The 25,185-nt window shown below is 40.9% G+C and overlaps 2 protein-coding genes across 3 annotated transcripts in view; both read right to left on the bottom strand.

Annotated features, from left to right (window-relative positions):
- The window catches only part of bcas2 (BCAS2 pre-mRNA processing factor), a 5,008-nt gene extending 4,282 nt beyond the window's left edge, over positions 1 to 726 (bottom strand). Inside the window, exon 1 of one of the 2 annotated variants that reach the window (XM_017466840.3) lies at positions 560 to 726. In XM_017466840.3, the coding sequence (XP_017322329.1) occupies positions 560 to 652 (93 nt within the window). In that variant the 5' untranslated portion in view covers positions 653 to 726. 2 annotated transcript variants of the gene reach the window in all.
- Positions 727 to 1,932: 1,206 nt separating this feature from the next.
- Positions 1,933 to 25,054, bottom strand: dennd2c (DENN/MADD domain containing 2C). Its single transcript, XM_017468314.3, has 19 exons — positions 24,507 to 25,054; positions 19,977 to 21,122; positions 17,948 to 18,072; positions 16,574 to 16,689; positions 16,144 to 16,302; positions 13,786 to 13,864; positions 13,589 to 13,636; positions 12,449 to 12,636; positions 12,245 to 12,354; positions 11,577 to 11,646; positions 11,351 to 11,428; positions 9,731 to 9,871; positions 8,348 to 8,496; positions 8,036 to 8,213; positions 7,120 to 7,161; positions 5,289 to 5,397; positions 4,035 to 4,277; positions 2,446 to 2,532; positions 1,933 to 2,360 (listed from the first exon to the last, which is right to left on the bottom strand). The coding sequence occupies exons 2-19, from the start codon at positions 20,882 to 20,884 to the stop codon at positions 2,329 to 2,331; spliced, it is 2,862 nt and encodes a 953-aa protein (XP_017323803.1). The 5' UTR covers positions 20,885 to 21,122; positions 24,507 to 25,054; the 3' UTR covers positions 1,933 to 2,328.
- Between the last annotated feature and the right edge of the window lie 131 nt (positions 25,055 to 25,185).

The following is a 25,185-nucleotide window of genomic DNA, read 5'->3' as shown; positions in this document are numbered from 1 at the left end:
GGGCCCCCAGGGGCCTGTGAAATTTTGTATTTTTTTACTTTGTTGTTACAGTGGTGGAAATTACAACCTACACGATCAAAGATATTATAATTAAGGGTCCAAACCCCAGTCAACTCAGACCTGTGTTCCATCAGAGGAAAATTCAGGATGAGAAAGCTCTATGGATCGAAGTCATAGTATTTAAGCAATCAAAATAATGTAAATGAAATAAAACCATTTCCAACCCCTAAGTGGTTTCACTGGAATTTATTTTATACTTAAAGTGGTCCATAAAAGCTAAAAGTTTGAGAACCTACTGGTATAGACTAACCAGATCAGTGGTTTAAGCATTTTATTCAAACAAACACACAAACAAACAAACATTTTGAAGGTTTGATGTTACATGATAACCAAAACTCAATAAAATCCTAAGCTGTTCTTTTACTATTCATGCTTTATAGAAGAACTCTTTCAAATTAGCTTGCTAGCTATACAGCTTGCTACTACTAACATTAGCTTACATTTTCACTCGCTGCTAAACTCTTTATCAAACTCTGATAACGATATGTTATGTACTTACTGCTTCTCTGACACCAGGAGCATCGTAGCCCTGGTCAAAATACGGCAAAGCGTCAACAAACACTTCACCGGCTACGGACGAAGCTCCAGCCATATTGAGACAGCTTTACTACAGCACGCTTTCACATTCACTTCTTTCTTTCTTTTTTCCCCACCAATATTCCGACACATCCCGCCTCTGTCATTGGTACACTGTCATTGGTTATCAATTCATGCTCGAGGGAAAAAAGAACCAATCGTAATGGCTGATTTTTGGAACGAAATACAAGGATACCAAATCCTGTGTTAGAGGCGTGGCTTGTCAAAATCGGGATGGTGAAAATGTTTTTTTCTTCAAATGGTTTAATGTTAACGTGCGCCACCTAGCGCTCTGGAGGATGGAACGGCTATTACACACATCACATTACATTGCATTATCTATCTATCTAGAGTATAAAATTATACAACACCCATTGCAAATCAGATTTATTGTCAAAATTTACAGACGTTAAGCTGTTTGTAATGAACAAATCAAACAAAAGCAATTGAAATAGTTCAACACAATGGATGCTTCAAGTGGTTTCTCCAAATTCTGAAAAACTGAAAATGCAACTTATGATTCCTCGTTTCAAAATTATTCACCCCCTTCCTGGGAAGCAACTTTAGTACTTAGTAGAGCACCCGTTTGCTGTTATGACCTTCTGCAATCGAGATGAATAGCCAGACACCAGCTTACAGCAGCGTTCCTGAGGAATCTTAGCCCAGTTCAGTAATATTCTTGGGTTTGCGTGCTGCAACCACCTTCTTCAAATCCCACCAGAGATTTTCTATGGGGTTCTGTGACTGTGACGTCCCTATAGAATCTTCCAGACTTATTCTGCAAATCAAGCCTTAGTGGAATTTGAGGTATGCTTAGGATCACGGTCCTGTTGGAAGGTTGAACGACACCAGAGCTTCAGCTTCTTCAGTTTTGCTTGCACCTGTATATAAAACATTCAGTTTTCTGGTTTTCTATGAAAGCATTTTATTTAAACATATGGCAAAACACTATAGTTATTACACAGAGCAGTTATGTAAACCTATATAAAATGTAAAAGCATAAAAAAAGAAAGGTTTTGTACACTTTATTCACAAACACTTAGATTAAAAAAAAAAGAATATGAAAAGATAAAAGTCAATTTATGGACTTATAAAAGGAGCATGAGCAGTGTGCCTCAGAGGTATTATTATTATTATTATTATTATTATTATTATTATTATTACTACATTTATAAATACATCAATTCTGAAAGTGATGAAAAGCACCTCTTCATTTCTACTGCCTTGCTCTGAAATACTACTTTCCAGTTTGGAAAGAATTTAAGAGTAAAAAGAAAATACTTTCCCGACACGTCATTTACTATAAAATGAAGTTTTATTTCCCAACAGTTACAAAACAGAACAAAACGATCAGGATTAGTGTAAAAAGAACTATTTTATTATCCTGCGTCTTCCTGTAATTAAACACGAAGCCTCTGCTTTAACCACGACACTTTTCTCCCAGCTTTAATTCAGTCTTTCATTTCTTTATAACAATAATAATAATTATACTCCATTTCCACTTTTTAATCTTGGGAGCGCCTGTGCAGTGCTTCAACAGGGGGAAACGAGCCCAGTCCAGGCTCAACTTGTCTCCACCCAGCCGGTCCCGTTTTCTCCAGTGACTCACGGCTCTCCTCTCAGTGCTCCGTCTCGCTTGGCATGCCACGCTCCGCTTATTTTTTTTCCTCCTCCCGCTGCTTAGGCAATCCCTCACTTTTTCTGTAAGAACTTCATTTTGTTCCCTGAAAGCACAACAGACCGTCACAGTGAGGCAACAGATAATACAAATGATTCCCTTTTTTGGTAAAGGTGAAGCAAGAGGCTTACCGAGTCCCTTGAGAAATTTGTTGACTCCGCTGGGTTCAGGCTCAGGACAGGAGGCGAGATATTCTGCTGCTCGCACTTCAAACAGGCCTGTAAAGGGAGACAGACGAGACCAACGCACACATTCAGTCATTCCCATTCGTGGCCTGTTTATTATTTGCAAATGCTTTTCAAATCGTGTGAAAGTAAATAAGCACTTCGACTCCTCTAGAGCCGTAGTTCTCAAAGTGAGGTCCGGGGAACCCCAGGGGCCTGTGAAGTACAGCAAAGTGATCTGTGATTTTTAGTTATTTATTTTAAATTGTGTTACAATAGTTAATCACTATTATGAAAGTTATTACACTTATTATTTAGTTTTTATCCAGTTTAACATGTTTACTCAAAAAGTCAACTAGAATCTAATCTAATGAAAATGTAAAATAAATAAATAAATAAATAAATAAAGTAAGTAATGTGTTCGGTCAGTGGAACGTTCAGGAACAAAAAAAAATAAAATAATAATAATAATAAAGAATAAATAAATAAACAAACAAACAAAAATAAATTACTGCATGCACACATTTACACAATAAGCCTAATATCTGAATAGTTGACCTAAGCTTGGGATATAAACTATATGTCCAAAAGTTTGTGGACACCTGCCCCTCTCACAGACGCGTGGTTCTTCCCCAAACTGTTGCCATGAAGTTGGAAACACGCACTTGTACAGAATCTCTTTGTATGCTGCAGTATTACAATTTCAGCTCACTGGAACTAAGAGGCCCAAAGCTGTTCCAGCATGACACTGTGCACAAAGCGAGCTCCATGAAGACATGGTTTGACACGGTTGGAGTGGAAGATCTTGAGTGGCCTCAACCCCACTGAACAGGAATGCTGACTGTGCACTCGGCCTCCTCGCCCAACATCAGTACCTGACCTCAGTATAACTCAACATTAACATTAATGCCCGTGGTTTTGGAACGGGATACCGAAGGGGTCCGTGGAATTGATCTTGCAGTTAAATGGATCGCTGGCTGCAACAACTTTGAGAATGTGTGTTCTAGAGGACAGCATCAGATATCCCTGTTTGTTGGGACCCAAGCAATGTTAATGGCTGGTTAAGTATTTAGTTACGGTAAATTTCCCTCTTCTGCTCTCAGTAGAAAACAGCCGCTAACAAATCTTTCATCGACATGGACAATGAAGGGCAGTGACATCTGGTCACAATACTACCCATCAGTCACACTGTGATAATATTATGAAACCATTATGGTTGTGTCTTAGAACATGGGGTCTCATCATGGGCATAAAACTACATCGGGGGACGACGACATTATTGACGATTGTTATTGTTTTTAAGTGTTTCAAGTCTGTAATCATGATGTGTCTCTTCCGAACAGCAGGCACGGTAAAGAGAAAAGGTACACACGCTCTGAGCTAGCTCTTTCATTCAAACAACACAAAACTTGAGTGATCATTTGACTCAACTTTTCAGCGATAAAGCTGTAGATAGAGTTGTAATTCTAATCTGTAATTCATACCATTTAGGCTATTTAAAAATTATTATTATTATTTTTTTTACGTTCTGGACAAAAGTAACAGTCGTCACTCACCCTTGACTCCCCCCTTGCGGAGCTCTCGGTCCTGGATGAAGCCGGCGAACATCTGCGTGTCCATGAACAGCTGGAGGAACTGGCGCACGCCTCGGGATGGATGAGACTTCCTGAACGTTTCTCGGTTGAGCTCGCGGATGCCGTCGTGACCCGTCTCGTTGATGTGCAGCGGGTAATGGCCCACCAGCTCCACGAAGAATCTCACAAACGCCTCGGACACCAGAGCACTCAGGCTGCACTCCTCTGCACGGCAAGGAAGGAGAAAGTCAAACAAGAGCGAGTTAATATAGAACAAGCAAAATGACTTGAGAAACAAGTCTCTCTCTTACACGCTCTCTCTCTTCAGGCTACAGCCTACAAAGGACACGTCTATATCTGCGTAACGTGTACAGGAAGAGGTGAAAGTGTGGCGCTAATGATCAGTCAGTCATTTGAGTATTTGATCAGTTTTTGAGCACTATATACTACTGTAAAGAGTACAAAAAAAATCCATTCTCTCGCTTTGTCAAACTGTATGTGATGCCAGCACCTTAAGACACACTTGTGCCTTCCCTCCCCCATTTGAGGTTTATTCCTCATGTCATCTCCAGGAATTTTTGCTCGTTAAGGATCCACAGATTTCTGCAAAGCTCCTATATCACAATACCCATTGTTAAAAGAGCTTTGAAAATAAAATGTAATCGAATTACATTTATAGTAAGAAGATATTTATAGCGCTCTTGTAGTAGCCTAGCATTATTTTATCATCACAAACTTGAATGCTAGTCTAATCTGATGCTGAAAGTCATTAGCTAAACCAACTGTGCATGTGATGGACAGTTTAAAAAACAAACAAAAAAACAAACAAACAAACAAAAAAAACACAACAGATTTGTTAGTTTCCCAGCCTCAGTGCCTCAAAGCTTGTGAATTCTCACTAAAAAGCACAGCACTGTCTTGTTTTTCCATTTGCTAATTCACTTCAGTCATCTTGTACAGCCTCATTTTCAATTAAGAAAACTGTTGAAGGCAGCTTTTGGGTATTAGTCAGGTTTTATCTTGTGTTTTAAAATCATTAATCAGCAGTCTGACTGGGATTAACTCTGATGAGTCAAAAGTCTTTGTTTAAAAAAAAGAAAAGAAAAAAAATTTGTATGAGTCATTTAATACAAGTGGAGTCCAGGCCACACCTTTAAAAACGCAAAGCCCATTTTTGAAAAGGTGTGGCGTTTGTATGTTCATCTGTTTAACCACATGCCATGTGTATGTACTGACCTTCCTTCCTGTCCTCTTTGCTGTGTTCCAGCATCTCCTCCCGACTCTCCAGGACTTCCTGCAGGGCTGCTTGGAGCTTACTGGGGAGGATGCAGTCTTCATCTCCCATCTGGCAGACATGCAGGAATGTACAAGGGTGAGATGCAGAAGATAACAGTAACAGAGGGAAATAAGTAGATTCAGAGTGTTTGGATGCTGCATGCATCGGTATTAGAACCAAACACTAGTACTGCATCATCAAACTGCATCTTATTTTTTAAAAATTTAGTACTGCCACGAATAAGCGATTTCACATTACAGATGTATACATATAGTCCACAAGACAAAATAATAACTGAATTTACACAAATGAACCAGTTCAAAAGTTTACACACACTCGATTCTTAATACTGTGTGTCGTTACCTGGACGATCCACAAATGATTTTGTTTTGAGAGATCCGTCTTTGTGTTATTTCTTATGTTTCCCCAGAAGACAAAATAAGAATTTACACTGATCTTCCTGTTAAAAAGTTTACCCCCCCCCCCCCCCCTCCCTTGCCTTCTTGAGCATCAGTGAACGTTTGAACTTTTTGTAATAGTCGTGTACGAGTCCCTCAGTCGTCCTCAGTGTGAAAAGATGGATCTCAAAATCATACGGCTCTGTAGGAAAGGGCTCAAATATGCAGAAGATGCTGGAAAAGTAAAGAATGTGCAGGACCTGGAGGATTTTTCTGACAAACACTGGGCAGTTTAACTGCTCAGGACAAACAAGGGACTCATGAACACCCATCATAAAACATTAAAACAGTCGTTGATCATCCAGGTCACAACACACAGTATTCAGAATCGAGTGCGTGTAAACTTTTGAGCTGGTTCATTTGTGTAAATACAAATTATTAACATTTTGCCTATGTAAACTTATGACCTTGAATGCAACTGTGACTTCATTAGATGAGTTTATACCACAGATGTATTGAATTCTTGATTCTGACTGGGCAGAAAATTGAGTAATCTTCTACAGCAGCATTATATTCGGCAGATCATGCTTTTAAACGTATGCGCTTGTTATCGTACATTATTCATTTCTATACTAACAACTCTCACTTGTATGGTGGATGCTGCACATAAGGACACGGGGACGCGGGACGCACGACACGCGATTGTGGACACGGCGAGATCTGTGAGAAGATTTTATTTAGCATTTATGGAAGGAGTCTCTAGTGTGCTTTATAATAGTCAGAGCTAAAGACGTTTCTTTAAGGCTTCAGGACGGAGGGGGTTCAGATTATTCTGCAACGTCACAAGTGGCTTTTTAATTTTTTTGACTTCGAGAGGGGGGGAAAAAAATCAAGAAGTTGAGAATAAACGAATGTTTACTGTTCAGCTGCTGTAACATGTAACAAGCTATAAACGTATGAAGGAATGATGCATCATTCTATAATAAATTTTAAAAAATTGTAATTCTTGGCATATAGCTGTGGTCTAATTGGGAGGGGGAGAGAAAAAAAAAATAAACAAACAAAAAAAACACTTCAGGACATCATAAACTTTTTAGAGTGACTGCATTTCACATTGTGCCACATCACACCGCACCTTCATTAGTAATTTTCCCATAGCAGCACGCCCTGTATGCATTTTAATGTTTCATTCCTTACTTATTCCGTTCAGCCAATATAAGACTGACAACATCTGAATCCAGAACCGTCATTTGGGTGAATGCAATTAATTACACAGGCCTGGACTTGAACCTCAGATCACACACAAAAGCTCCACACCTGTTTAACACCAATATCCTTAAACACACACACACACCCCTCTTTACTGGAAAAGAGGCCACACTAGGACACTTACCTGCACAACGAACTTGTCCGCACACAGGTCCACAATAAGCACCTGAAATGAGAGGAATATACAGAGGAATAAACTCTATAGGGATTTTTCAATCGTGTTGTGTGAATATTAATATTATCTTTCATTGCTAAATATCAAAAAGTGTACTAAATGATTTTTTTTTTTTTTAGAAAACCTTTTATAGTACACACGTATCTTAACAAAGCAGTTATACATATTGGGGCATGTTGTTAAACCACATGCTCGGGACATTTTGCATCAGATTCATTCTCAGTGTTGTAATCAATGTGTGTGGCGGTCTGGGAAAACCCGCGGTATGTTGCTGCGATCTGGTACAAAACCTAAAACTTGACATTTCACAGACATGGAAAGGCTTTTTAATCTTGTCTTGACCAGCCGCCCCCCCCGCCCACCCCACCCCACACACACATTGTTATGTAAAGGAGTCAGTTTTACAAATGTGGTGGCAAAAAGATAACGATGTCTAAAACCTTGCTAGCCAAGTTCACACAGCGAGTGTCACGCTTTGATCACGTTGTTGGGTAGCTACAGTACATGCTGCACCGAAACAGACAAACCTAATCAGTTCAGTTTGTAATCAGATTCCAGCTGATGACATGACATGCTTGAGCTGCTCGTGCATTGCAGAGTAACACGTGAAAGTTTGATCGCGTTATCATTACGCGTCGGTAACGAGTTCAAAGCATTCCAGATCACTGCCTAATCAAAATTCCTCAACTATTAACAAAACACTTGATAACAACGGTTAATCGAATCAAAATGACACTGCTTTGGGACTTCCCCTGCTTCTCGTTTTGCACTGACTCAACACGGTGACATGAGAAGGTAAAGTTCAGTACAGGTTCCCCATTTCATTTTCTTTTTCCTGTAGACCAGGTAGGTTTACGTGACTGACCTCCTCAATGGGCAAATCCAACAGCTGGTCCAGGGAGGGAGACAGCGCTCCCATGACGAAAGGAGTCGGAGAGCAGCTGATGTCCAGCATGTTGGCAGGCAGCACAGGCACGAAGGTGTGCTGCCATGTGAAAGGGTAGAGCAGAGCGAGAGCAGAGTGCGCACACCGAGACAAGGTGCTGGGAGGAGAGAGAGAGAAAGAGAGAAAAAGAGAGAGGTTCTCATTACGGCTGCTGATACGATGAAGAACGTGTGATAATCTTTTAAATGACAGATGTAAATAAAGTTAGTTCGTGCAGTGATGGTGATGTACCCGAGTTTATCTGCGATGAAGATGACTCTCCTCTCCAGCAACAGAGAGGCGAAAACCTGTAGTAACCTGCTCACACTCAGACACTGCAGCAGACTTTCAAAATCCACGTGTTCCAGTCGCGAGTCCACCGGGCGACACAAGGTTAGCTCCTACACGCACAAAACCATCTTATTATAACTTCGGAATGGTGGCGTTGATGAAGCACAGATCTAGGGTCCTAGGGTTGATAGTGAGCCTGTTTTACGTGTAGTGGTGTTATATGTCCACATGGGTTCCTCCAGTTCCCCTCCTTCCCCCTCAAAAGATCGACAGACTACTCTAAAGGTGCAAATGAGTGTGTGAATGTGTGCGTGCATAGTCCCCTGCGATGGACTGGGTATATTCCCACATAAAACCCAGTGCTCCAGATATTTTTTCACGTTTTATTCGACGACACAAAACACATCAGTAATACCCCACTCATGATTTTGCTAAGCTTTTGCGTGCCTTGGGAAAAAATATTAATAAATAAATAAATAAATAAATAAATAAATAAATAAATGGCTGCTAATAAGGGTCTAAACGGGACTACAGAGGTTGTCGGGGACATCGAACGTTATCAGGCCGAACAGGAAAACTCCATTACTATGGCCTCGTGGAAGCTTAGTGTTGGCGATTGTATTTAGGCTTCAAAATTCATAAAAGTTGTGTTCAAAACATGTAAGACTCAAACTTTTGTTGGTCACAGAGATTATTTTCTGCAACAATCCAAAAGCCAATGGAAATAAATGATTGGATTTTTTTTTTGTTGAGGAAAATTCCAGGTAGTACTCTATTACCACAAAAACATTACGTGCTGCACAACTCCTGTACTTAAGACCATGGCATTGTGGGAACAATGACATAAGCTTTAAAACTTTTTTTGTTTATGCCTTTCTGCACTGTGTCGCGCATAGCACAATAGACTGGTGCGTATTACTCTTGTTAAAAAAAACAAAACAAAAAAAGGACAATTGAAGATGATAAATGGTCGTACCATGATTATGCCGGTTTGAACGCATTTCCCTGTGCTAGTGAGGATTTCTTAAATCCTCTTAAATGTGACTAAGAGCGAGTTTTATCTTGACATTATTTATTTTACTTCTCTACGCTGCTGCCAGACTGGTTTTGTGACACAAGACCTCCTGAGTATTTTGATCAACCTGCTCTTTGGCACGACTTTAAAAGACTCACCTAACTTAAATGTATTTATCTGGAAAGTCTTTCATGAGTCATTTATAGTTTTTGTTGCCCTAAAAATGTGTACAGCATTATACACGCACACACACACACGCACACACAACTCCAGTGAGATTATAATGACATACATCTGTAAAAATACACGTTCTCAGAGGATGGCCTCACCTCATTGCCAGAGCCAGGCAGGAAGCTCTTCACGGTGATGGTGCGTCCTGGAGCAGGAAACGGAGCCTCCATGACGCTGCGCATAAAAGGGTGGACGAGCGCAGGAGAGATCTCTCGCCTCCTCTCCACCTCCTCCAGGATCTACACACACAAGCATATAATGTTATTAATGTTTGAAGTCAATCATGTCACACATATCTAAAAGGAAATGCAGACATGTTATGAACATCAATAAAGTGTCAAGTGTTTTATTACTCCTGCTTTATCTTTTCAGATAAAGACAGTACAATACTAACTTACACGTACACTGCCGGTCAAAAGTTTAGACACACTGAGGCCCTGTTTACACTGGTGCGTTTTGGTTTTAAAAACGGCGTTTTTATAATGAAAACAATCTTCATCCACACTGGCGTTTCCGCTGTGGATCTCCGTCCACACTACACGACTGAAAACGCATGTCACATGACCATTCATGCACACTGGGTATGCGCATACAAGTGTAAACAGGAAGTTGGATGCTAGTCCAATCCGACGTTCCATGTAGGGCTTACGCTACTTGAAATGCAATTTGTTGCCGATTTCTCTAATCATAGCTCGCCTCTTGCGCATGTAGGCAGCTGCAGTGTTTATATAAAATATAGAATTGAACTGCACAATGGCTGCTAAGAATGACAACAAAGCCAGCAAAGTGTGCGGTTCAGTCTTCGTGTTGTTGTGTATACGATCAAGGTAGCGTAACGGTCGTATGGTAGGGGCTTGACAAATCAGGGAAGGATACACAATGATCCAGAAGACCCAATGAGGGAGCGAACGTGGGCGAAGCCACGCCTTCATTTTCAAAAGTCTTCGTTTTGGTCTGTTTACACTGAAAAGCGAGCCTGGAGATTTCAAACTAAAACGGGGTCTTCGGCGTTTTCAAAAGTCCCAGTTTTTGAAGGTCGAAAACGTCGCAGTAGTGTAGACGACAGGCGTAACCGTAGCAACAGTTATGCATTTTAGAACGAAAACACATTAGTGTAAACAGGGCCTCATTCTTTATTTTTCCACATTTTAGAATAATAATAACAATAATAATAATAATAATAATAATAATAATAATAGTCATCAAAACTTTGGAGTAACACAAATGGAACTATGGGAATCATGTTGTGATAAAAAATCCGAAATAAATAAAAATAATTTAATATTTTAGCATCTTCAAAGTAGACGCCCTTATTGCCTAGCATTTCCAGAAATGTATTCTTGGCGGTTTCTCAACCGATTTCTTGAGGAATTTCCCCGAGATGCCTTTTAAACAGTATTAAAGGAGTTCACTATCGTCTGCTTTTCGGAATATTTCGCTCCAAGTCGTCTGTTTAAAATAAAATTTTTGTAAATAAAAATGTTAGTTTTCTAATGAAAGAAATGAATACGTTAACACGATTATATTTTTGTCTACGACACCGATTTCAAACATTTAATCACACACCTTCACATCAAAAGGTTTTTAAAAACTCATGAGAAACATTTCAGTCGAGTGTCTCCAAACTTTTGACCAGTTGTGCACATTCCCTGTCAGTTCACCACCAGAAATTCAGTCCTGAAGAAAACAAAAAAACAAACACTGGAAATTCCCCTGACCTTTGCAAACAAATTGAAGCAACCAAGCCGGCTGATGATGCAGTGAACCTCGGGCAACCTCTTCCCCTTTCCACAGGGCTGCAGGACACAGCGGGAAACCAACACACACACATCAAAGTGACGATGACTCAGCAATATGGCAGAAAACTCTAACTCAACCTATTAATATTCTATCACACATATTCATTATGTTCTTGCTGACTACACGAGTCATGCTTTAACTCACCAAGATTTTCCGACAATAACCAAACCATCGGCTTCCGTCTTCTCCAGTCAGGACAAATGAAAAAGTTTCACTACGGATGAAGAACAAGAGCTGTTTAAAAATCGCAGAACTGCTGAGGAGCTCAGTTCGGAACTCTACAATACGTTTTATGGCACCATAAAAACCGTTGAGTCAGATGAAGAACAAAAAAATGCAACAAAAGGTGCGCACATCCAACACACCCTAAATTTGGGCTCAGGTGCAGAACGACAAAAATAATATGATAAAAAGAAGCGTGATGTCCGCACTCTGAATTTACAGCTCCAAAACACTTTTTTATTGAAAACGCAATGTTTTAACAATCAGGTCTTCATTCATGTGTTTTGGGGTGTGAGCCTAATTAAATTCATTACCTGCTTCTATAAAGAGATATTTAAGAGTTATAAGAGTATTTTATTCCACATGGGTATTGTGCCAGATGAAGACCTGAAGGTTGGAACATGGCGCTTTCATTAAAAAGTGGTTTGGAGCTTTAATACAGTGTGCAGACATCACGCTCCCCCCCACCCTCATATGAAGAACAATCCATTTCTCGACTGCTCATAAACAATGACTAGGTTACGAGCTCGTTGAGTGTGACTCAGCGAAACACAAATACACGAGTCAGAAAAGCGGTTTTGTCATCTGACCTGTTTATGTCTGCAGATGGTCTCCAGTCCTGAGCATCGGGGAAGCAGAAATTAGGAATGGCTTTCAAACGATCCTCGGTCTCACGAGACATTCGCGAGGTCTTCTCAAACTGCATATAAAATCGAGAGGAGCACATTTTTAAACTGACCTCAAACCTAGTTTTAAGACTATGCACTCATCAATGCTCCTGATTGGTTCTCTACCTTGGTAGGGAACTGTTGGGTGATCTCTGGGTAGTATGCGTTTCCAGGTGAACGCTTTCTAAGTGACACCACCACAAACAGCTGGAAGAGTTGTTGCTGCTGCAGCTGGATGAGATCTCTCTCCAGGGTGCGATAGCCTGGTCTCCTCTTCAACGTGGACTGCACATACACCAGGCGCTGGGACCCCCCTGATCCAAACACAGAATATAAATAAAGACAGGCCGAGGAGAGTTTAGTGTACTTGTTAGAAGGACGCTGACTGTAATTATAACAATTATTCCCAGTATATCATGATATGTTTACATCTGAAGCATTTTGAGGAACTTCTGGGATTATCCAATACACGAACTACACAGATCTTAGTGGGGGTTCCTGTTTTTGCGTTTCAACCACACTGAAGGGATTTGTGATGATGATGGAAAATAACAGAATGGATACGAAGAGCTCAATGTCTATCCCAGGGGACTCTGGAAACATGAGGTGAGGAACACCCTAGATGGGGTGTCGACCCATCACAGGGCACAATCGCACACCCGTTCACACACTACATATAATCTGGAAATGACAATCAGTCTACAATGCATGTCTCTGGACTGGGCAAGGAAACTGGAGTACCCTGTGGAAACCCCCTGAAGCACAGAGAGAGCATGCAAACTCGGCGTACACAGGGCAGAGGCTGGATTCGAACCCCCAACCCCCGATGGTGCGAGTCAAGCGTTCTAATCACTAAGCCACATCACAAGATGTTTTACTTGCCACTTAAATAAAGCATTCTGCTTTAAACAGCCCTGCTGGTAATGGCAGGTTATTCTGTAAAGCTTGTACTTGACCAGTCACTGACATTCAGTATGCCATGCGCTAACCCCAGTAACTTCTGGTTCACAGACAAACACCTATTCTGGACCAGGAACTAAAAAAAAAAGTTTCTGGAACTACTATAGTGAACTGAAATTGAACTGAAACTCTTTGCTCTGGTCTCAAGTTCCTGGAATGAAGCCTGAAAACTGTTCAGCTTTGTTGCGCACCTTCTCTATTCTACAGCTGAAACTAACTGAAATTAAACTTAAAACATTTTAGTGCTAGGAAAAGTACCAAGATGCAGGTGCAGTCCACGAACTTGGACGAAGTACAGTAACAAACCTTTTTTAGTGCTCTCTTCTGGATCGCTCTCTGTTCCACTCAATTCCTCTGAACATCAGGAGAGAAAGAGTAACAAGACAAAGAAAGCAAAACATTAACAGGCGGCATATATTAAGTGATGTATATCCTAAACGTATATCACAATCTCGTTAGCGTCCATAATCATCAATATGAAATTGCCGAGATCTTGTCCGTACCTCTGCTAGCACTTGTCTGGTTTTTCACTCTCTTTTTCCCTCTCTTGGCCTGGAAGATCTCTTGGATCCTGCTCACATACTGCACAATAAGCATACAGGTCAGTTTAATCACAGGGTTTTCATTTCGCTATAGCTTAACCTGCTGATTCCTTTATTTAAAATAAATAAATAAATAAATAAATAAAATGCACGACACAATATGAATGTGAACTGCAGGGTGTAATTAAGGGTGCCTTTTGTCATGAGTCAGACAAACCCATTTGTTTTTATGTACTGCGAGAGAGGAAACAAGTTAGTCGAGGTTTTTTTTTATAGCCAGGCTAACATGCCGCCCAACCAATCTTATGTTACAGACGACATGACAGCTGAGTAGGAAGGAGCGGGTGGGAAAGCATCTTCTGCTCTTCCTGTGATAAGACGCGGTCCTTTTTTTTTTTTGGCGATAACGCTGAATGAATTTAACATGCAAGTGTAATGTAGTTTATAATTCTAGCGTAGACTTGATTCTTTAAAGCAGCGGCGTATAACCTCAAGCTGCCGTGGGATGCAACTTAAGCCGAAATAATCGGCAAAGTTAATCGCCAAAGTAGTTAATGAGAGAAATCAGCTGTTAATGGAAAACTCCTGCTTTTCTGAACCTACACTCTATTTACCACATCTGTACTGGAGGAGCGAGTACCACACATACAGGACGTTTCCTTGTGTCGAGAAAGTAACTGAAAACCTGTTTACTCCAAAATCACTTATAATGGACGTCTCAGGGGAAATGTTTGAGTAATCACATGAGTCTTGCAAAATAAGCCACTATAATTTCACCCTTTCAGAGACCACTTTGTAGTTATGCATTAACGACGTAGCTCGATGTAGCTCAAAGTAAACATGGAAAGTACCTCCGTTTCTGCATCATACATGTTCATCATTACTGATCAACATCATTGATTCACAAGCCACGTTATTCTTCAGGTTACCGAAGTAGATGTTCCTCTGTTGCGCAGTAATGCACACTACTGTTCAAAAGTTTAGACACACTCATTCTTTATTTTATTAAAGAATAAATGTTTTAGAATAATAATAAAGTCATCAAAACTGCAGAGCAACACAGATGGAACTATGGGAATTATGTTGTGATAAAAAAAAAAATCCAAAAATAATTGGATATTTTATCATCTTCAAAGTAGATTCCCTTTTCGCCTAGAATTTCCAGAAATGTATTCTTGGCGTTTTCTCGAGGAATTTCCCTGAGATGCTTTTTAAAAAGTATTAAAGGAGTTCCCACCTATGCTGGACTCTTATCGGCTGCTTTTCGGAATATATTTCCCTCCGAGTCGTCCGTTTAAAAAAATATTTTTTTGTAAATAAAATTAGTTTTCTAATGAAAGAAATTAATATGTGGGCACGATTATACTTTTGTCCACGACACCGATTTCACACATTTAATCACACACCTTCAGATCAAAAGCTTTTTAAGATCATGAGAAACATTTCAGTCGAGTGTCCACAAACTTTGCCCGGTGGTGTATGCTACGTTTTAGACAAGCAGTTTGATATATAACGATATAATAAACCAGCAAGCTTCCCCACAACGGTGATGCGGTCACGGGTGAGACTTTATTGAGGATTTTATGACGCCTTTGAACACAGTTCAGGTAAGAAGATTTCAGTACCCAAACTGTCCGATGTATAAATCAAAATTTAAAACATCCAAATCATTTACTTATTACTCCGAGTACTAACATGAACAGTATACCAATACCCTCAGATAGTGCATTATTCTGTGCAATTATTGGTGATATCTAGATTATAGACCAACATAAATAGCCATTCTCCATTTATTTCAAGCGTAGTTTGAGGGGATTAGCCTCGGAGTTAATACGAGCGCAATATGCGAGGGTGGCTCTTACCTCTTCACTCGCCTCTCTAGCGTCAGGAAAGCAGCTTCCCTCCATTAGCGTCATATGTTTGTATGTGTGCTTAAACTGCCTCAAGTCCATCATTTACACAATTACAACATGAATCACTCTGAATGTATCTGCCGTCACCAGCTGTTCAAGAGTGGCTCTATCCTACTAGAACACACTTCCATTTATAGCTAATTAGTCAAAGTTAGGTAGTAAGAGCCACATGTGAAGGATGATAAGGTTCTACGTCTAAGAATTGCTCCATAAAGGGCACTTCCTGCCTCCTCCACGCAGCTCATCATTTCCCCTGACATTCCCGCTCAATGTGGTGTGTTTTTTTTCTTTCTACTTCAGACTTTCATCTGATCATTAGGTTTGTTTTCACAAGTTGCACATTATTCAAGCACGAATATAATGTTATACAACAACTGGTGAATCAGGTTTGAACACGTGGGATTACCTGAGGCTGGCGCTGCGTTCTGTAGGCGGTAGCCCGCTTTGTTGCCGATGGCTTAGGTGTGCTCGGGTTAGAGGTTTGTATTGGTGACATCACAGACTGCTTGTAGACCTCGTGTACTCGGTCAGCATTGGCTCGTAGCGTGAGGGGTTTCTGAGGCAGCTGCAGTGTGTGTGTGTGTGGGGGGGGGGGGGGGGGGGGACGACAAAAACAAACAAACACATGGAGGAAGTCAAAAAGGGGAAACAGTATAGCAAAACACGATATTGAAAGACATTCGAATCAGCACAGTAAGATCGGAAATACTGCTGAAATAAATCATGGTCAGGTTTCTCAGGACTCAGAGTGAGCCTAGGACAACTGAACAAATTGTATTAAAATTAAACTAAAAACATCTGTTAACTGGAGAACTGAAGCAGTTGCTGAGAATCACCTTTGGGGTGCAAGGCGTCCGTCCCTGTGCGACGGTCCAGTTTCGGGACCGCGTGATAGGAAGACACGAGGAAGACGGTTTGATGTCTTCATACGGATTCTCCCGCAACACTTCCGCTACACATGAAGAGTTGAGACATACAGAGATGAAATAGTTTCCATCATGAGACATGAGACTTGCATCATCGTGTACTTAATGTAGAGTAACGGTGTCAAGTTTTCATCCAGAAACTTAAATGTAAAGCTTTACAGTTGGGCTTCGAGCTTTAATACGCACAAAACAATCGGATAACTGTACAATAATCTGATCAGTGGCAATTCTTTTGTTTTACAAACGTTTTCAAGTCATCTGATTATATGGAAAAATCCAGGTATACACGAGTCAGTTAATAATCAGAATTGTTTTAATAGTCTCTCGAAACAGTCTTAGTAAAGATATTAGTTTAAGGATATTTCCCCGTCGCTATGTGCTGCTGAATTCTTCATTCTGATTGGTCAGAGAGTGGTAATTAATTCTCTACAACAGCAGCTGGGACAATGCTTCCGACTACAAGGCAGATCTCAGGTTTATATTAATGCTCCCCTTCTAATACACTATTGTTTCCATAATAACAACCTGCGCAGGGACTACACAGGTACGGTGAGTTGTTGTTATTGTGAAGTTTCCTGTGAGAAGACATTTATTTAGCCTAGCAACAGTGAACATCAGGGTGGTAATGGTTATACCTTACTTAATCCATGACGTATTTTTGATTCCAGGGTACGAGTCCACTCTCAAGTCACTTCTCCACTAGGCTAAATATTTATTGGGACGTTTTAAAGCTAAGGGTGATAATTACACATCGTAGTGCACTTTCTAGTTCTGGGGAAAAAAAGGTCGTCGTCCCCCTCCCCCTCCCGTCTTTTCGGTTTGTTTGTGTACATGTCCAGATTAAATTAAATGTATAATACAATGTTTAGGCTAAAAATCCTCATGGCTTTATCAGATTTCCTGAAAACTTGATACATGTGCTGTTTAGGTGACCGCTCGAGTTATCCTGTAACTGGCAAAATCAGACAGCAATCTTGTTATTAGTGTGAATTAAACCATCTGTTAAACACACATCGGGATTAAACATTCCGTCACATTTTATGTTTCATGCTTTCGCTGCCTATTCTGTGTTCCCTGAAGCGGTAACTGGTCTCTCACGTTCCAGATTTCCCAGCATGCCTGCCGACTGTGTGCTTAACATTTGCTTAGCTGCAGCTGTTCCATCCCATTCTTGTCCAAAAACCTGTCATTTCGCACTCTGCGTTTCATCACCATAGCTTTTCGGTTACGCATGTGTTTTGGCTTCCTCTTTTTCTGAGTTCATGAGTCCGAGTCAGGACTCACCGATGATGTCTTCGTAGATGCTGTCTTGTGACCGGGTGTGGTACAGCCCTGAGCGGCGTCCCTCCGTCTCTCTGGACCCCTGCTGAGCCGTCCAACGCACCACGTCCTCAAATTCAAATGACTTCCTGTTGAGCGACACGGTAGATGATGTGTGAAATCACCTTTTGATATCAACTTCTGATATCTTTTTTTTTTTTTTTTTAGCAGTACGTGCATGCTGAAAGCGCAACCAAATTGTCTGAAATAAATACTTCAAAGTTTGCTTTGAGTGTGTGTAAGCCCTAAACATTAACAAAGTCACTTGAGGTCAGAGGAAAATGTGATAACTGGGGCAGGTAACATCCTGCCCCCGTGTCTCATTACGGTCATTAGTGGGACTGCGTTACAGAACAGCTGGAATGCTAAACCACACACCCAGTTACAAGCAGAAACAGAATGTTATGACAAAGAGAAAGATGAAAAAAATGACTTAAAAGATTTCTACATACAAGAGCGTGTGAAAAAAAAAGCCCCATGTGACCTCTGGACTGTTGGCTGAGACAGAAGTAGGGCAAGTGGAGACAATAGGCTCAGACTCTCGCAGAGAAAACCTGACATCACAGCTGGAATGGAGCCAAGACAGCTACATTCTCACCCTCTCCTGCGTCCATCTCCTACACTTCGACAAGCGAAGAAGCGAAACTGACGGAGAGGATGTCAGAAACGGAACGCACAGCCCAGGTTCCGGTCTCTCAAAACTGACTCGTCGCGTTAATTTAAATGATGTGCATATGGTGTTTAAGCACGATCAAAATAGTTCGAGTCTGATGGCAGAATAAAAACAAATGATATACAGGCTGTTTCCTTGAAACAACAAAGCAAACTCGACAGCGAGCCTGTGATATACCCAAACTCTGCATGCACACAGCAAATTCTAAAATTTACATTTTATATATCCATGTTGCTTTGACAAGTCACTTACAAAGCAAGTTTCTGTAGATTTGATTAGCTGACATCTGTTTCTTTGCTAAACCACAAACAAGACAGACTTTGTCATTAGCAAGGTTTGGTTGGAGTCCCAGTGTCATAAAAAGCCATGCTGTCATTAGATACATAATAAGCAAAGACGTATATAATTTGTTACATTAGATACTGAATAGAGACAGAGAACCCCCTACGGCTGGAGACACCAAACAAATAAAGGCCCAAAACACGTAAGAGTGTGGGAACCTGGAGACTAGAGGCTTTAGTGCTATAGGATAGAGATCAACAGAGTTAAAAATGGTGTTTTTTAAAGTGACTATTGCTGCATATCTTTGCCATGTTGTTTTTTTGTTTTTTTCCCCCCCACGTTACAGCAAAGTCTTTAACAAATGTTTTTACAGGATGAGTAACACCACGGTTTTTTTTTCCTTTTTAAATTACATAGCTAAATGGAGCCTGAAAGACCAACAAAAGATATAACTATCAAAAATCTTCATGAAACCAGCATTATAACATTCTTTAATAAAACGAAAAAAAATAAATGTGTTTAAATCCTGACATTAATTCAAAACAGACGGCTTGCCAGCTCACTGAAGTTTTTTGCAGAGAGACATTTATTTAACACAGAATGAGTCTCCAGTGTCAGACAGCGCTTTGTAACGGTCAGGTGAAGCAACGGACTATTTTCCGTTTTATATTTGTCTCATTAACTTGAGACAATGAAATAGCTGCTATAACGTAAGTGATAGCAAAGACTAACTTATTTCACAGATACACCACAACACGTATGATGCATTGTTCTTTAATAAATAAAGATCGCAGTCGCCGGCAATTTGCTGTGGTAGAACACTTGTTTTGTGCTGTTGCATTGATATGCGCCGTTATTGGAAAATAATCGACATCACACGGTCCCGTCACCGATTATTTTCCTCTAACCACACAGCCAGTTTTGTTTTATTCCTTACTTGACACACACCAAACTTTTTTTTTTTTTTTAAATACTGCTATGGTTATTAAAATGAATAATGGGTAAACACCACCAGCTGTGGTATCCTCATTCACTCACCTGTTCTTTCTGTTTCTGGAAATGCCATTGCTGGAGGTTACAGGACACGGTGGAGGCGAGACACTGGGTGGGCATATGACATCACGCTTTCGAAGCTGTTTTGATTGGCTCACAATAGAATTTGTCTTCACCCGTTGGTCTGAATACTCAGGTGGGCTGTTGGCTCCTTGGTACTGGAATGTGCGTTGTGGTTTTGGTGGTGGTGTGATGGGATTCTGGGGTCTCAGTTCAGTGCCCCCTGAGGTGAGATGCTTAGACACAGGTGAGAGATCTTTCTCCCTCTTCCAGGGAGAATCCTCCAGTCTCCTCCAAAACCCCCGAGAGGTGTAGAAGTTCCCAGGGGGCAGAGAGTCATCGGGATCTTCGTCACCCTCAGGCAGAGATGTGATGTCATCCATGACATGATCGATGGCATCATTATCGTTTTTCTGCTTTGAAGTATCCGATTTGTTTACAGGACGCTGCGTTCGGCCTGCGTTCAGGCCTAGTGATGTCTTAGTCGAGATTACATGTTCGTTTAAAAGTGGTCGGCTGTGCTCGGGTTCGGATTTCCGTCCCACCGTGTACTGTCCGTGACTAGTCTGGTTTTCCCTGAAATCCAAACCCAGGCTTTTGGCTTTAGACATGTTAGCTTTTCCATGCAGTCCATCAGTTTTATTGTCCAAGGGAATGACATTTCTCACATCACCAGAACGAGTACATGAGACATGGGGGCCCTGGGCCTTGGGCCTCCCTCCATGTGCGTCCTCATGCTGGCTGAGCCCCTCCCACTGTGAGATCTTTTGCTTGATACTGATGCCTGACTCCCGCGCCAACGCTCTCCCCGAAACAGGCAACTGGCGTGCAGTCGCTGCTCTTCCTCCTCCTCTTCCTCCTGGTTTGCCATAGTCTACTCCCAGGTCCAGCATGGCGAGCAGGCCACAGAGCAAGCCAGTCCTCACTGCACAGACATCACTGCAGGAAGCCCATGCATCTGTCTGCCATTGTTGGACGGGGTAAAGTACTCAGCAGAATGGTAAATTGATTCAGGACGAACGTCCCCACTCTCAGGACAGGTTAACAGGACTCACAGTTGATGCTTTGTAGTAACACACATTGATTTTTCCAATTCCCAGTTCCCGCAGCATTATTCAATCAACCTGCCTCCTACGAAGTAAACATAAAAAAAAAAAAGAAGAAGTAAATTGATATGCAAGAGACCAAAGGTAAGACTATTGGACAAGTTTGGCTGAATGCCAACAACACAGGCTACAGCAGCCCATCGCGTGGATGTGCATAAAGGGAGGAAGCAGCAAAGGACTGTCTTTGTCAAGGTCAGCAGTGCGGCCAAAAATAATCAAAAACAGAACGACAGAGACAACAGCAGGAACCGGAGGCATTGTGCAGGTCATCTGTGGAAGCCCATCACCCACAGCAACTAGGCTGTTTAATGACCCCCCGCCCCACTAACAAACACCCACCCACCCATTCGTTGCAGTTCCCTCTCTAGCTGGGTGTCCCCAAGTGCCACTATGCATTAACACGCTCGAGAATAATGTAATTCAATTTCACTTCCTCAGAAAACAGCCCTTTCAGCATTGCACGAAAAGGACAGGCATTTCAAGTATTTTCACATCCATACTCACATAATAGACAGCTTTTTATCAGAGCACAAGAGCAGCCTTTGAGGACCCTTAGGCATTTTCGATCAAAAAAAATAAATAATTTAATATGCAGCCTTTCATGCATGTTAGTAAGCTGGTGTCTGTGGAACAAGCTGAACTTAGTAAAGTAAAGACCACTTGAAATACTTTCAGGGATTCTGTCTCTCAGGCCTTTGCACGAGCTGGGATGGAACCTGGCAGCCGTAACACGAGCGCCTCATCCACAGCCAAAGCGTATTGGACACGTTGCACATTGCACTGAGGAGACTGAAAAGTGCTCATACAGGAAGACGTGATGGAATTCTTCAGGACCGAGCATCTAGAGTATTATAATAATAATAGTTTTATGTGCTACATTCCATCAGACATGGACACATATGGTGCCTTTATGCTGGTTGACCTAAAATAATTATGTGCTGGAATCCATGCAAGATCAGAGCCAAAACCCTGCCCCCTGGATCAGCGCACCACATCAACCGAATGACCCGCTTGTGTGCATGGAAGCTTGTGTATATGTATATATATATATATATATATATATATATATATATATATATATATATATATATATATATATATATATATATATATATATATATATATATATATATATATATATATATATATATATATATATATGTGGGTCTGTCTGTCAGTCTGTTTTGCAGGATGATTTCCCCTGTGCTTCCTGAGATGCAGGAAGCAAGGATCAGCAGAAAGTCTATAATGATGGTTTGTCATCCTGGTGCATTCCAGCCTTTCTTTCTTTTTTTTTGGGAAAGTTGTTTAATTCGAGCCTGGATGTAGTCGAATTCTGCAGGATGAGTTTTTATAGCTGTTGCATATTCTGGCCACAATATTTTGGCTGCAGGGTCAAGGGTTTGTCACAAACAATGTCATTTTGGTGCAAACAAACCACATGACTCAGTAGAACTCATTTTGTAGGCTGACTTGAAAACTTCATTAAATGTTTTTGGTCTCTTCTGAAGTGCCACTCTGTAAGACCCTTTGCTTTTTTTTTCCAGGCTGTGTGAGTGGGTTAGAGGATACCAAGACATAATTTAATGGCAACGATTCTTGGAACATTTCAACAATCATGTTGGGATTCGTGTTCATTACTCAAACCGTTCCCTTAATTCCTTAGCTCTGGGACATTAAAATACAATCTATAGGTGCAGCATGAGCTCAAAGAGGTTTTGATTTCGATACAAGAGTAGTATCACATGACCTATACAATTTTTTTTTTTTAAACAGCATGGCAAAACAAAAGTCATCTGCCATCCATTACCGAGTTTAAAATAGATTATGTCATTTAGTAGTTCTGTTTTTGTATACTCATCGTTGCCGAGAGCATGAATCAAAAGTCCCTGTTAAAACACACAAAAGATTTGTTTTGCCCACCGACGTGCTTTCAGGCTCACTTAAAAATAGGTCACTACCAACACTACCGAGAATTCCAACTTTATCTGTTCTTGTGGAAAAAAAAAAAAAAAAAAAAAAAAAAATGCCATCATTATGTGGCGGTCCAGAGGGAAAACACCTGGTAACGTTCACATCAGAGGTACTTGTGGTAGCGTTCAACCGTGCATCATGAGTACATTATGCCTGAGGCAGAGTTGGGTGGCAGACATCACATCACATCAGACATTTCAGAAGAAGGATGACTAGTCCTCCAGTCTGGCACCACGTTCGCACGACATACAGGACAAGTCTAAGGGTCTCCGTCTGACAAAGCCAGCTAATAGCTGCCAAAACACGGGAGCTGGCATTGCCGCCTCACGGCTCCAAGCTCCTGAGCTCAAGTTACAATGTGTGAAATTTCGCATGTTTTTCCTCACCTAAATTTGCAGGGGTGTCCTCTGGGTTCTCTGATTTCCACTCGCTGTCCAAAAACACGACAGTAGACGGCCTGGCTAAACTAAAAATCGCCAGTAGGTGTGGATGAGCATGCAAGAGTGTGTATGCAATGGACTGGCGTCCTATCCGGGGCGCACAGTGTTCCTGGGATAGACTCCAGACCCCCACGTGACCCTGACCGTGAAAAGCTACCGAAGATGTACTGAATGAAGGAACGAAAAAATAAACACAAGGCAACTTGAAACATGCACTGTCGAGTTTTGTCGAGTTATAAAAAAGCTGGAAAACATCTGGCAAAGACGGTCTACCAGATTGACCAGCTCGGTCTGTGTCTTGACAGCTGGTTAGCCCAAGGATGAGAAACGGAGGTGACTAAATTAAGGAACCCAGAAAGCTTTCATTTGTGACAGACTGAAGAAGCTGAAACGTTAAGATGAAACGGCTGCTTCAGACCCGGGACACAGCCGTCGCTTTGTTGTCTGAGCTACCTGCTTACCCACAACACAACTGGAGCTCCAAATGACTGCTTGGGCTTTCAGACTTGAACCGAGCTACACCTACACGTGAGCATAAATGAGACATTAATGTTAAAACAACCCTTAATTATCCCCACATCGTCCTAAATAAGGCTGATGAGCAACTGAAAGACACTTTAGGTAAAGTTTTACATGAAGGAACTTGCCATGGATGGCTTAACTGGTGGGAAACACTTAGAAACACGGATGAGTGGAGTGCAAACTCTTCTGAACAAACCATCTAAACTCAACCAAATGTGCATAATATTGATTACAATATTCATAAAACGAGACCTGGACACCCTGAAATGATGTTCATACTGAAATATAAAACAGAATCAAGAGCAATTTATAACTTATAACTAGTACACAACCCAGTGCTTGCAGAGATAAATTATGAAAGTTAAGTCTGAATAACTGAGGTAAAGTTTTTTTGTTTTTAAATGAAAAATTAAACTATAATAATGATGTAGGAGTCTTTTTAAAAAAATAATAAAATAATTAAAAACACTCACCTCAGATGAATTTCAAAATAGTAACTTTATCCAACAACAACAAAAAAACCCAAAAACAAAACATAAAAAGCGTTGATTTCCATACAGCTCCGCATTTTAAGGCGCTTTTTATGTTTGGAAACAAAACAGACTAAGTAATGGACGTCCTTCCAGGCGTTTCGTTATTGTAACAAAATTGTAAATAAATTTTTCAAAAGATAAATGACCTCAAAACAGTTTTAAAACGTTTTGAAAGTTGACATGTCCGCGGCGGAGCAGGCTTGACATGGAAATGGAAGCTAACGCTGCTAATTAGCCTGTTAGCTCACTCATAGTCATTCTCCCCTGTCTTTCTCTGAGGGTTCAGATTCATCTTCGGTAAGAAAAATGGAGATGGGTTTTTTTTTCTCCCCAGAAGATGCGAATTTCATTCTTCAGTTGTTAAAAATTTGTTTTTTAAAAAAAAAAAACCTGACAAGGAGTGGGTTCGTTTCGGCGTTAATCCTGTGAGCTCCGTGTCCTGCTGTCAGTTTGCCATCTGAGCAAACTTTCCTCTCAAATGGATCAGCAGATGGGCTGTGACCAAAAAACACATCATCCTCTCCTGCTGATCTAAATGGGAAATGCACTGGTTTGTAATAATGCATTTCACTCCAGTGTTAGCACAAAAAACAACAACAACAGTATGACAAATAAAAAA

This window comes from Ictalurus punctatus, chromosome 5 (assembly GCF_001660625.3).
Source record: "Ictalurus punctatus breed USDA103 chromosome 5, Coco_2.0, whole genome shotgun sequence".
Classification (NCBI taxonomy): Eukaryota; Metazoa; Chordata; class Actinopteri; order Siluriformes; family Ictaluridae; genus Ictalurus; species Ictalurus punctatus.
The sequence above is the reverse complement of the archived record's forward strand: the minus strand, read 5'-3'. Positions and strand labels throughout refer to the sequence as shown.